Source organism: Maniola jurtina, chromosome 23, assembly GCF_905333055.1.
Source record: "Maniola jurtina chromosome 23, ilManJurt1.1, whole genome shotgun sequence".
Taxonomy (NCBI): Eukaryota; Metazoa; Arthropoda; class Insecta; order Lepidoptera; family Nymphalidae; genus Maniola; species Maniola jurtina.
Window position 1 is genome coordinate 7,949,905 of NC_060051.1, and position 14,377 is coordinate 7,964,281.

Consider the following 14,377-nt stretch of genomic DNA (forward strand, 5'->3'; position numbering starts at 1 on the left):
TCCACGAAAAACATTTAGAGGCCGTTTTTGAAAGACTACAACAAGTTGGGTTAACTATTAATTTAGCAAAGTGTGCGTTTTCACAAGATAAAGTTGAGTTTCTGGGTCATGAGGTCTCAGCCAGTGGCTTAAGGCCGTTGCCAAGCAAGGTCCAAGCAATTGTAGACTTTCCCAGACCGAAAACGGTAGAGGAACTTCGTAGATTTCTAGGCATGGTAAATTTCTATAGAAGTCATTTGCGTCAGGCAGCCGAATATCAAGCTGAATTAAATAAGTATCTTCACGGAGCAAAGAAACGTGACAAAAGTAGTATAGTGTGGACAGAAAGTGCTGTTCAAGCTTTCGAACAATGCAAGTTGAATTTACAGAACGCTGCTTTGTTAGCGTATCCGATAACAGGTCAAGTGCTTGCTATAATGGCAGACGCGTCAAATACTTGCGTTGGAGGCACATTGCAACAAAGAGTAAATAACGAATGGGTTCCGTTAGGTTATTTTTCAAAAAAATTGACTGACACGCAACAAAAGTACAGTACCTACGACAGGGAGTTACTTTCGCTTTATTTGTCAGTGCAATATTTTAGGAACATGTTCGAAGGTAGAGATCTCGTTTTGTATACAGATCATAAGCCGTTAACGTTTGCGTTTAAAAAGCTAAGTAGTAGTAAAGAAACGCCGCGAAGGACCCGTCAGTTATTATTTATTAGTGAGTTCACGACGGATATACGCTATACAAAAGGCGAAGAGAATGCGCCCGCGGACGCGTTATCGCGCGTTGAAACAATTTCGTGCCCGTCTGTACTTGACTTCACAGAAGTGGCTATTGCGCAAGCGAACGACAAAGAGCTCACAGAATTGTTAGGAACAAAAAACGGTAATACGAGACTAATAAAAATTGACTTGCCGAGTGTAAATAAGCCGATTGTTTGTAACTTGCGAGGCGATAAGGCTAGACCTTACTTACCAAAACAGTTTAGGCGTATCGCATACGAAGCAATACATAACATCAGCCATCCTGGCATTAGAACAACAAGGAAAATGGTAACTAATAATTATTTTTGGCCTGGGATGAATAAAGATATAGGTATTTGGGCTAGGTCGTGCATAGAGTGTCAAAAAGCAAAGGTTCACAGACACACTATGTCACCTTTAGGGCAATTTGCAAAAGTAGATAGAATGTGTCATTTACACATTGACATTACAGGTCCATTCACTATTTCAGAGGAAGGCTACAGGTATTGTCTTACAATGATAGATAGAGAAACGGGTTGGCCGGAAGCATTTCCAATTAAAGATATTTGTGCGAAGACAGTAGCCAAACTCGTGTATGAAGGATGGATTACTAGACATGGGTGTTTTATTAATTTGAGCTCAGATCAGGGAAAGCAGTTTGAAAGCAGTCTCTTTAGACAGTTAATGAAATATTTAGGGGTTCATAAGTTTAGGACGACACCGTACCATCCACAAAGTAATGGCATGATCGAACGATGGCATCGTAGTTTTAAGGCCGCCTTAATGGCGAGATTAAAGGACAATAGGTCGTGGGTTGAAGAAATGCACACCATTATGATGGGACTACGTGCAGCACCACGCAGTGACACAGGGGTAAGTGCCGCGGAATTAACCTTTGGGCGAACTCTGAGGCTCCCTGGAGAATTTTTCGAACCATCGGATAGTAAGATAACGGACGGTGAGGAGTACCTAAAGCAGTTGAAACAGGTAATTAGTAATTTAAGACCGAAACCCGAGACACAGAGAGACTCTCGAACTATTTTTGTGCACCCTGCCTTAAAAGACTGTAAAAAAGTTTTTGTTAGAAACGATGTAATGCGTAAGTGTCTACAACCACCGTATGACGGTCCCTATGACGTCATAAAGCGGTTGGAAAAAGCATACTTAGTACAGTTACCCAATAGACAGGCCCTTATTTCTATTGACAGGTTGAAACCGGCTTTTGTCCTGGATATCGAAAATCCACGACAAACGCCGGGTGAAACGTCATGTAAGAAAAAATGTAGATTTAGTGACGATGACGTTTTGCCGACTCATACAATCCGTACTACTCGGAGTGGGAGAGTCAGCAAAACGCCCGTTAGGTATCAGTAGAATAATTTGAGTATCAACTAGCAATTAAGCAATAAGTATTACGAAATAAGTATTGTAAAATGGCCCCGATCCGCATATATTATTTTTTATTAGAAAACATAACTAAATCTTATTATTGGGAGTGTTAGAGTGGTTGACGATTGTTATAGTTTATTGGATAGTGTGTAAATGTAAAATGTAATGTAACCAACATTCGAAGTGTTGAGTGCAACGTAGGCTGGATGGCGCGGGCATAGCAACAATTGTAAGTGGACTTGCCACAGCGACCCCGTCGCCACCCGCTCAAGTTCTAGTGACCTCATCTCAAGTATAATGTGTTAAGAGATGTACCATGCATCGAATCAAAGGAACACTTTAACTGGGTGACGTGTTTAAATTATGATTTGTTGGGTAAGCGGATCGGAAACATTGTTAGGGTTGTCGAAAAATAAAGAACGAATATTGTGAAATTTTTTTTTTTTTTTTTTTTTTTAATTGAAAATATTACAATAAAACTTAAAGCTAGCCTTATCTAATTACTGTACAAATCATGCCCGCGTGGAATGGTGCCAAGAATACTGGCTGCATTTCCGCGTTGGACAGCCAGGCTGATCCGTTGCGCAAAAAATGAGCCAGCCCTTCTGTCACCCGATGAGGCTATTAAACGCGGTGAAATGTCTCGTAAAAATTTCTTTGCACTAAGACTCCATATTGTGAAATAAAATTAAGGTTGCGGAAATTAGTATTTGTTTAATTTTTATTAAGATAAAAATTTGGGGTGGTGTGATGTAGAGGCACTAGTAAATAGGCATTTTCGAGCTACGCCGTGTGAGCCGTAGCAAGTTTGGTTAGTTGCATCTAGCCCGTTGTATCATGTTGACGTTTACAAATTGTAACTTAAAATTGTGAATTATAATATATATTTTTTTTAGTGTTCATTTCTTTTGTTTTTCTTTCTACCCTGGTAGAGAACACGGCGCTATGTATACATTAAATACCTGTACAAATACACCTGTACAAACTCATATTACGGTTCACGAAAATTGTTGACAAACAAGTGGACGGACGGACGGACGGATAGACAATGGAGTCTTAAGGCCTTTTCTGTGCGACGCGGACGACCCACGCGGACGCCCGCGACGGACGACAAAATGTATGAAACCTCAACAACTCCGCGACGCGGACAGCTCCGCGTCGCTCTGAACGCGCTGTTGAGGTTTCATACACTCCACCGTCCGCCGCGGACGTCCGCGCAGGCCATCCGCGTCGCACTGAAAAGGCCCTTAGTAATAGTAGGGTCCCGTTTGCACCCTTCGATTACGAATCCCTAAAAACAAGTCATCATTAATTTAGTAGTCTAATCATTAAAGTACCTACTAATTTTATGTATCTGTAAGACATTGAGCACCGACCTAGTAATTGCTACTTATTTTAAAGACAATTATTTTCACCATAATATATTATGATAATTGCCAAAGAAACAAATAGCTCACGTAGCATTCTTTTTAAAAACATTAGTTTTTCAAATATTTTTGGCGATACCTCTAAAATTAATTTTTGCCGTTATAGCTTGTCTAAGCTGAAATGACGCGTCCCACTTCATAATTTAGTTGATTTAGATATGTGAGTGCAAATATTAATAACTATATTCCATTTGTGTGCGAGCGTCGACTGTTCCGTTAACTAGGATCCAATTGTCGACTAGTCGCTTGACAAAATCCGGCAGCACCCATAGTATGGACACGGTAATATTATCTATACAGTATTTTAACTCGGCCGTATTTTTGAAATAGATACCTACAGTTGCGCGGTACGTAAACATGCGGTAGGGCTGCCCGCCTCCAGCAGTTTAATTACACTTGCCTACTTTGTGTTTCCATCTAGTTTTGTGATTGTAAATATACTTTTTTTATATAAACAAATAAAATACTTTGTGAATTGCATAGGAAATGTTCAATAAAAATGCGTGTTGTTTTTTGATTGGTAGATTTAATTAAAAAACCATGTTTATGATTGAATAACAAATCGGTCTTATACATTTGAGACCGAAAAATATTTGCGCCTCGACTGAGACGTAGGAAATTAAACGAACGTTACGAATTATTAAATTTTAAAGTTTAAAAAATCCGCATTCTAGTATAAAGCTTTTAATTAAAAATTGTTTTGGGAAACATGGACAAGATGGAGAAAAATGGATATCTTTTAATTGGTTATAGATACCTATAGCTACTTTACAATTTATATATTTGGTTTTAAATGAAGTTTGGAATATTTTCTCCATTTTTTCTATATATTCTACAAAATCATCGCTGGGTACAATCAAAAAATTTGCAAATTAATCTTATTGTAGTTCCGGTACCTTAAATACCAACATTCTGAGCTGAAATTGTGGCTTCTTTGATCGGGTTTCACATACAACGAAAAATTCGCGCGGTTATTGTTAGAAAAACAAAACACCGCCCGTTCGTCACTGCGGCACAGTCGCGACTGTCTGCGTGTCGAGCGCCTGCCGACATCGAGGTGCGTAGGTATAGCTCGCGTTTCGTCCGTTTGTATGAAGTTGGAATACTGATACATAATATTACTGTGGTATGGAGCTGTGCTGGCGCATTGTATCACACTAATATTATAAAGGCGAAAGTTTGTATGTGTGTGTGTGTGTGTGTATGTGTGTGTGTGTGTGTGTGTGTGTGTATGTTTGTTACTCCTTCACGCAAAAACTACTGGACGGATTTGGCTGAAATTTGGAATGGAGATAGATAATATCCTGGATTAGCACATAGGCTACTTTTTATCCCGGAAAATCAAAGAGTTCCCACGGGATTTCGAAAAACTTAAATCCACGCGGACGAAGTCGCGGGCGTCAGCTAGTGTAACAATACTTCCACTCTCGCGCGCATTTGGATCATTTTATGACTAGTTGGACAACAAATCCGAGAACAACGCTTCAAGTTAAGCGGCAACTGAATGCCATTGTAATTGGTCAATTACAATGGCATTTTTATGTGTATTGACTCCGTATTTTAAATTTGCTTGTGTACGTAAATTGCGGTAATGAGGCGCGTCATTTCAAATTAGACGAGCTGTAACAGCTTTTTGGTCAAAGCACGGCAGTATGGTGGTATGCAAGATAGTACAACGAAAAAACAAGATGGCCGACGACGACTGATCTTAGAAATCATCCCAAAAGTTACGACTTCTCTGTAAAATCTGCGCCATTGTGCAAAGAAGAATATTGGTTTCATTCTTTGATTAGCGGTTTACCATTTAAATAATATTCATTAAACTTAGATTGTTTAATGCCTCTGATTTCTTTTTCTATTTCCTGCAACGTTTTGTCCTTAGTTTCATTTAAAATGAAATATAATATCAACAAACTCACAGCCACGTGAAGTGCATAGATGCCAAATGTACCTTCGATTCCTGTTTTCTCCATCATCAGTGGAGTAAATTTCATAACAAGTGTAAATAAAACAGTAAAAACTATACCCGTTGCACAAACGCCTGCACCTTTGTGTTCCAATGGAAATATTTCGCACATTATTGCAAAACTTGAAGGTATAATTCCTACGTTAACAACGAAAATATTTGATACAATAATTAAAGGGATAAACCACCAATACACGGATTCTCCGATATTATAACGAGATTTCAAAAATGCAATTACACTTGTAAGACACATCAAAAACACACAAGTTACACCAGAAGTAAATAGTAAGGTCCGTCTTTTACAACATCGTATCACAAAACATGATATTATTAACCCAGCTAATGTTAATATATCGGAAAGTATTGTGAAATATGTAGCGATAGACTTGTCATTCGTAACTTCAGTAAGAATTTGGACTATATATGCAAGCATATAATATCTTCCACATGCGTCTATTATCACTGTCAATAAGGAAATAATTACAAATGGTTTTATGAATTCTTTCTTTAGTAACTTTCTGATTTCAGCCCACAGGTTTTCTTTGTTCTTTGCTCGGTTTCTTACTTCCATCTGAGTCGATATCAACTCCTCTAATTCTCTCTTACTCTTTGCACCGTCTCCAAATATCCATCTATGTGATTTTTCACACTCATCATATTTTCCTTTCAGAGCCAAAAACGAGGGACTTTCACGCCACGTAAGCGTAAAAATTATTGCAACAATATATGGAAATGTTGCAAAAGCAGCTATTTGTTTCCAGGTCCAATACATACCCAAGAAGTGGCACAGCAGTGAACCGATTGCAACCATACTTTTTTTTATAGAGACAAAGTATCCTCGTTTTTTTGGGTCTGCGTATTCTCCCAACGTCAGAGTTGCAATATAAGCTCCGCACATAGGCGCTCCTTGCAAAATCCTTGCCACGTATAAACAGGCAACGTTGCTTGCCAGAAAAAATATAAGGAAACCGAGACCAGAAAGAAAATTCAAACCAAGGTTAACGGATTTTCGACCATATATTTTCATAATGTATGGTGCCACGCAAAATCCAACAAAGCCCGAAATTCCGTTGCTGCCAGCTGAAATAGAAAGAGTATGTTAGCGTATTATAATAAAGTAGAAAGAGATCATATTATATTAAAACCTTTTTAGGTTGCTTCAAAAACTAGACGTCCTTTGACATTATATTGTACTAGCCGATGCCCGCGACTTCGCCCGCGTGCATTTAGGTTTTTCAAAATCCCGTGGGAACTCTTTGATTTTCCGGGATAAAAAGTAGCCTATGTGCTAATCCAGGATATTATCTATCTCCATTCCAAATTTCAGCCAAATCCGTCCAGTAGTTTTTGCATGAAGGAGTAACAAACATACACACACACACACACACACACACACACATACAAACTTTCGCCTTTATAATATTAGTGTGATGGTACATTAATGTGCGCTGAGGTCTTTTCTGGGTTTAATTCTCAGCAAGAACAATTAGAGAATTTATAATTCCTAAATTTGCTCCGGTCAGCCGGGCTGGTGCTCCCATCAGCTTGCTTCTATAATGGCTAATTACTCTTGGACTGTATTATACGCGCCACCAAATGACCTAGCAATTTAGTACATTTAGAGATTAGGTTGTGACAGTCCCTTTGCCACCACTTTGGTCGCCTGAAAAAGATCGCTAAGTAGCGATAAGATCGCCAAATTGTACTTGCCTATATATTTTTTGTTTCGCTTTCAATGTGCTTTCTGTACTAATTTTTCATGTAATAATAAAAGTATATTCATTCATTCCCTACATACCAATATTCGATGACGCTACTCGAACAAAAAAGAGTTCACAGCCATCACACGCACTGCGACGGAGTAGCTTACAACGCTCAAACTAGATGTCAGCACAGTGATGAGCTAGCTATACAATCTCTTGCCATACATCCTGACTCGCGCTATGAAAATTTTCTCTATGCGGTAGTATAATCATCATCTTAATCAACCTACCGCAGGCTCACTGCAAAGCACAGATCTCCTCCCAAATAGAGAAAGGGGTTAAGCCATAGTCTACCACGCTGTGGATTAGCACACCTTCGAGAACACTATAAAGAATTCTCAGATTTGCAGGTTTCCTCACGATATATTCCTTCACCGTTAAAGCAAGTGATATTTAATTACTTAAAACGCACATAGCTCCGAAAAGTTAGAGGTGCGTACCCGGGATCGAACCCCGAACTCCGATTAGGAGGCGAATGACTTAATCACTAGGCTATCACAGCTACTCGACACTGGCGAAGCGCATTGTGCTGGGCTGGCACTACAAAAAGCGACCAAACAAGAAAAGAAGAACAAATTTTTCTTTATTACCTATCCAAAAAGCCTGATCAGGAGTGACATGTATCCCACTGGTACTGTTTGGGGACAGCAGGTCCGAGGTTAGTATCCCGGGAAACGTCAGCATTAAACCAGTACCGACCGCAAACATGCAGTTGGCTATGAGCACTATACACTTTAACAACAAAAAAAAGTACGTTATGTGCGGTTGATGTAACCAAAATTAGTTTTTTAGGGTTCCGCACCATAAAGGGAAAAACGGGACCCTTATAGGATCACTATGTTGTCTGTCTGTCTGTCCGTCTGCCCGTCTGTCGTGTCTATCAAGAAAACCTATGGGGTACTTCCCGTTGATCTAGAATCATGTTTGGCAGATAGGTAGGTCGTATAGCAAGAGTAAAGGAAAAAATCCGAAAACCGTGAATTTATGGTTAGATCATTAAAAAAAAAAAAGAAAAATGTGTTAAAAATAATAATTAATGTTTTCAATTTTCAAAGCAACATAACTATACCAAAGTATCATGTGAAAGGCCTTTCCCTGTACATATTCTAAAACAAATTTTTGTTTATTTTTATGCATAATAGTTTTTGATTTATCGTGCAAAATGTCGGAAAAAAATACCCGAGTACGGAACCCTCGTTGCGCGTCTGACTCGGACTTGGCCAGTTTTTTTTAAATTTGTAGTCCAAACTTTCGTCCTTATAATACCTATTAGTGTGATGATACTGGATGATGATCGCGATTTCGTCCGTGTGGATATACGTTCGAAAACCCCACGGAAACCATGGATTTTTACGGCATAAAGACAAGCTTATGTGTTAATCCAAGGTACGATCTATTAACACTCCAAACAGTCAAATCCATCCAGTAGTTTTTGCATGAAAGAGTATCTAACATACAAACAAATTTTCGCCTTTGTAATATTAGTGTGGTATAGTATGATCATAAGAATAAGCATTTTTTTTATCAAAAAAAAAATACATACCTGTCTCCAAAAATACACGTCGCCAAGCCAACCCATTATTAGAACTGACTAGATATATTCAAAAGGTAAAAAAACACGATATTATTTAACAGAGTGAATTCATTTAAAGCAATAATTGTATGTATGTATCTTTATATCGCATCAGTTTAGAAAGAGAAACTCGTTTGCGAGGAAGTTGGTACAGTCGTCACAGATAACATTGTAAACATGTCACACGAGTATTTTAATAAATAATACGACCACTTAGCTATGCGCAGTGTCATACCGCACTGCGCATGCCAAATCCTTTTTTGATGACATTTCGTTTGGTTTTAAAAGGTTGGTTGGTTCCTAATGCATGTGTACCAGTTCAAGAGATAATATTATTAGCTACTAGCTGATACCCGCGACTTCGTTCGCGTGGATGTAGGTTTTTTAAAATTCCCGTGGGAACTCTTTGATTTTCCGGGATAACAAGTAGCCTATGTGCTAATCCAGGGTATAATCTATCTCCATTCTAATTTTCAGCCCAATCCATCCAGTAGTTTTTGCGTGAAGGAGTAACAAACATACACACACACTTACAAACTTTCTCCTTTATAATATTAGTGTGAAGTGTGATGTAATTTTGATCTAAATGTAAAGCATATTTTTCAAAAAAAATTAAGTTCAAAGAAACTCCTGAAAACTTATGATTTTCCGCTTGTCGGAACTTTCATGCCCAGCGACGATATATTTATTTTCATCTCATTCGCTCGGAAAAGATTCGATTGCCCTTTGAAACCTTAGTGGAAAGTGGCAATTTTGCTCACTAGCGTGCAAAGTACGAGTTGAAATTCGAACGTTACGAACTGTGGTCTATGATTGGCATACTTACATACTTTTTTTTCTGGATTACACCTATGAGGTATTTATTAGCCAATGTGGATTAGCCAATGTTAGGTTTGTATCTTTTTTCTTTCTAGTAAAAATACCGCATAATGAAACGTCCATACAGTCTTTACCTATAAGTATTAAGTGACCCGTTGGAACACTTTATTTTTATTAAATCAAATTAAACATAACCCACCTACTTCGTTTCAGCTTTATTAAGTTAACCACATAATGACTTAGTTTCTTTTTTGTTCTAAGAATTCTGAACGCACCCGAAAAACCTTTATTCATATATATATTATATTTAGGTAGGACCTCCTTCACGGTCTAACTTGCGTCCTATTAATATAGAAATTTCTTATTGAAACCTTCACGGTACTGGCGTGCGCCGCCCGCGACTCTCGTGTAGCTAGCCTTTTCCTCGCTGTAGTGAAATGAAAAGTTGTGTTTCCAACAGCTGCAAAATTTGCGCTCGAGCCTTTGAATTCCTCGCTACGCTCAGGATTCTATTTTTGAACCAATCGCTTCGCTAGTGGTTCAACTTTAGAATCCTTCGCTGGCTCGGAATTTAATAGAAGCTCTCGCGACAAAATAACAAGTTTGCAGCCTTGCATAACAAATAACTATTATTCCTTATATTTACATTTATTACCGATTCGAAGTCTATAACTATAATATAGATAACCTAGCTATTTTTAATTATAAAAAATAAAATCAAAACCAGGAAATTGACAAAATTATTTATTATTCGCCCATAAAGATGAACACTTTAATTTACCTGATGACTCTTGGAAGTTGGCTCATAATTTTATTTATTTATTTAAACAACTTTATTGTACAAAAATGCAAAGACAATAATAAATGATACACTTATACAAATACAAATAATATACATTTTCGGAAAAAAGAGTTTTCTGAGAATTTTCAGATCCATAAAATTGTGGTAAAATTTGTCAGAAGTTTTCTAGATTTTGCTGGCAAAGGATTGTTGGTCATTTTCGTTACTAAATAAAAACATGGGCAGCTTTGCCATGCGCATTCTGAGTAGGCGTCAGATATCAGGCTGATCTTACCAACTTTCAGCCTGATATCCTGCCTGAGTTCCTGTGTGCCTCGGTGCCCGAAGTAATCGAATATTATCCTAAGCCTTAAAAACCATGTAAATAAGACAGGAGGAGGAGGAGGAGGAGGAGGAGGAGGTACAACTATAACAATAATACCAAAACCGTGAAACTAGTTTTCGAATCCAATCCAATTGTTATTAATAAAACTCCAACTTTGTAGGAATAGATTAGAAATACCTACTTCTAGATTTTTATTATTACTAGCCCGACATTGATATAAATTTCCAGAAATGATGGGTGAATTATAAGCGTTTAGTACAGAATCAGCTGGAAGGAAAAAGCGCCGAAATTATTAGGCAGGTAAATGTGGTGACAACTGTGGTAAAGTGCAATACTTAGCCCTAATTCGCACGAGCGTTAAAAAAGCGTTGCGTTAAAACCCGGCGTTGCGCTGACAATACAACAGTGCGCGATAAAAAAGCGTTGACGTGTGAACAGATATTTAGGAATACATTTGTTCTATTTGAACGCTTTTTTAACGGACGTTAAAAAAGCTCTCGTGCGAATGAGGCCTTAAAGAGCAAAGATGCAAGAACAAGAAGACTGACAACGACTGACGGTACATACCTACACTATTCCAGAAGTTAAAAGACCACTCCTTAAAAGTAATTTATATTTAAAAAAATGTAATTCGATGTTTGGTTTTGGGTCAAAGTTCTACACCAAATACCAAAATTTCAGGTTTGTAACTCCTTCGTCTACAAGCTACATACATGTGACATGATCCGAACAGACGGACAGACAGACAGCAGAGTGACATTAATAGGGCTCTGCTTTTAGTTTTTCGGTACGAAACCCTAAAACGTGTGCTATTGAAAAGAAGAAAGAAAGAAAGAAAGACTGTTTATTTGGTATCAACAAAAATATAACTTAAAATAAATAAAATATGAAATAGGACGCGTGGTGTGTGGTGCCAAAATGGACTCCACTCAGCATTTGCTGCGCCTGTGTCGGGAACGCAGGCACAGCGCTGGTCTTCCGTGAAGCCAGATGTTTCGGACGGTAAATAGGATGCAATAACTTATATTACAGAGTACAAAATAAAAAATGTGGTTAGTAGATATAGGGTTAGTACAATAATTTAATGATAAAGTAGGTACATAATAAAATAAAGTAGAATAAAGATGTGGGAGGACCTGAACTACGCGCCTTCCTCACCCTTTTGCTGACGCAATAACAAAATTCTTACATTTGAAAAGAAGAATAATGGTTTTATGCTTCGATTAGCGGTTTATCATTTAAATAATACTCATTAAACTTAGATTGTTTAAATCCTCTAATTTCTTTTTCTATTTCCTGTAACGTTTTATCCTTAGTTTCATTTAAAATGAAATATAATATCAACAAACCGACCGCCACGTGAACCGCATAGATGCCAAATGTACCTTCAACTCCTGTTTTCTCCATCATCAGTGGAGTAAGTTTCATGACAAGTGAAAATAAAATGGTAAAAACTATACCCGTTGCACAGACACCTGCACCTTTGTGTTCTAATGGAAATATCTCACACATTATTGCAAAACCTGAGGGTACGATCCCTACGTTAACAACGAAAACATTTGATAAAATAATTGAAGGGATAAACCACCAGTACAAGGATTCCCCAATATGATAACGAGATTTCAAAAACGTAACCAAACTGGTAAGACACATCAAAAACACACAAGTTACACCAGAAGTAAATAGTAAGGTCCGTCTTTTACAACATCGGATCACAAAACATGACATTATTAACGCAGTCAATGTTAATATATCGGAGCCTATGGTCAAATATGTAGCGATAGACTTATCATCCGTGACTTCAGTTAGGATTTGAACTACATATGCAAGCATATAAAAACATCCACCTGCATCCATTATCATTGTCAATAAAGAAACAATTAAAAAGGGTTTTACGAATTCTTGCTTTAGTAACTTTCTGATCACAGCACCCAGGCTTTCCCTTACCTTTGTCCGGTTTCTTACTTCCATCTGAGTTGATATCAACTCCTGTAATTCTCTCTTATTCTTTGCACCGTCTCCAAATATCCACCTATGTGATTTTTCACACTCTACATATTCTCCTTTCAGAGCCAAAAACGATGGGCTTTCACGCCACGTAAGCGTAAAAATTATTGCAACAATATATGGAACTGTTGCAAAAGCAGCTATCTGTTTCCAGGTCCAATACATACCCAAGAAGTGGCACAGTAGGGAACCGATTGCAACCATACTTTTCTTTATAGAGGTGAAATATCCCCGTCTTTTTGGGTGTGAGTACTCTCCCAGTATAACGTTTGAAATATAAGATGCACACATTGGTACCCCTTGCATGATTCTTGCTGCGTATAAACAGGGAACGTTACTTGCCAGTGCAAATATAAGAAAACCGAGACCAGAAAGAAAATTCAACCCAATGTTGACGGGTTTCCGGCCATAAATTTGCATAATGTATGGTGCCATGCAGAATCCAACAAAGCCCGAAATTCCATTGATACCAGCTGAAACAGAAAGAGATTATTTTAGCGTATTATAAACATTATAAGTAGCAAGAGATTATAATTAGTAAGTTTTTAGGGTTCCTTACCTAAAAAGGAAAAACGGAACCCTTATAGGATCACTTTGTTGTCTGTCTGTCTGTCAGTCTGTCCGTCTGTCCGTCTGTCCGTCCGTCTGTCTGTCTGTCAAGAAACCTATAGGGTACTTCCCGTTGATCTTAAATCATGAAATTCGGCAGGTAAGTAGGTATGTCTTATAGCACAAATACAGGAATAAATCTGAAAACCCCGTATTTGTGGTTTATTTTTTTAATGATGTACATTAAAAAAGATAACTTAAAGTTTTTATTTTCAAAGTATAACTAAGATAACTATACCGAATGGAGTATCATATGAAAGGGCTTTACCTGTACATTCTAAAACAGATTTTTATTTATTTTTAAGTATAATAGTTTTTGATTTATCGTGCAAAATATTGGAAAAATACCCGAGTACGGAACCCTCATTGCGCGAGTCTGATTCGCACTTGGCCGGTTTTTTCTTTATTACCTATCCAAGAAGCTTGATCTGGAGTTGCATGTATTCCAGTGCCGTTTGCAGAGAGTATGTCTGGGTTCAGCACCGAGGGAAATGACAGCATGAAACCAGCACCGACCGATAGCATGGAGTTGGCTACGAGCACCATACACTTAAAAAAAATTGTTCATATAAACTTTACGTGCGGTTGAAGTAAAGATAAACGCACGCGGGATATTATTATTGAAAATAAGTCGACAAAAGGCTTTTATTTTTTCTCGTCTTCAGATGAAAAAATGTAAACGCATAGCTTACAAACTCCTGAACGTTTCATTTCAAGGTTTCCTGTTTAAGGAAGTCAGGAATGGGACATATTCCAGTTTGAAGCTTCAGGAGTTATGTTTGTCAACAACAGATTAAAAAAAAATTAGTTGTGCGTTTTTAGCCAAATCGGTTCAGTTATTATAGGATGAATGAGTATACATCCAAACTTTACATTTTTATACATACATAATTACTTTTTATTTACACTAGCTGATGCCCGCGACTTCGTCCGCGTGCATTTGCGTTTTTCTAAATCCCGCGGGAA

General features: G+C 37.8%; 1 protein-coding gene across 1 annotated transcript in view; it reads right to left on the reverse strand.

Moving 5' to 3' along the window:
• LOC123877320 (facilitated trehalose transporter Tret1-like) overlaps positions 1–14,377 on the reverse strand; it is a 43,119-nt gene that overhangs the window by 17,490 nt on the left and 11,252 nt on the right. The window contains exons 3-4 of the mRNA XM_045923954.1: positions 12,743–13,275; positions 5,499–6,060 (exon numbers count right to left, since the gene is read on the reverse strand). Of these exons, the coding sequence (XP_045779910.1) occupies positions 5,499–6,060; positions 12,743–13,275 (1,095 nt within the window). The remainder of the gene's footprint in view (positions 1–5,498; positions 6,061–12,742; positions 13,276–14,377) is intronic.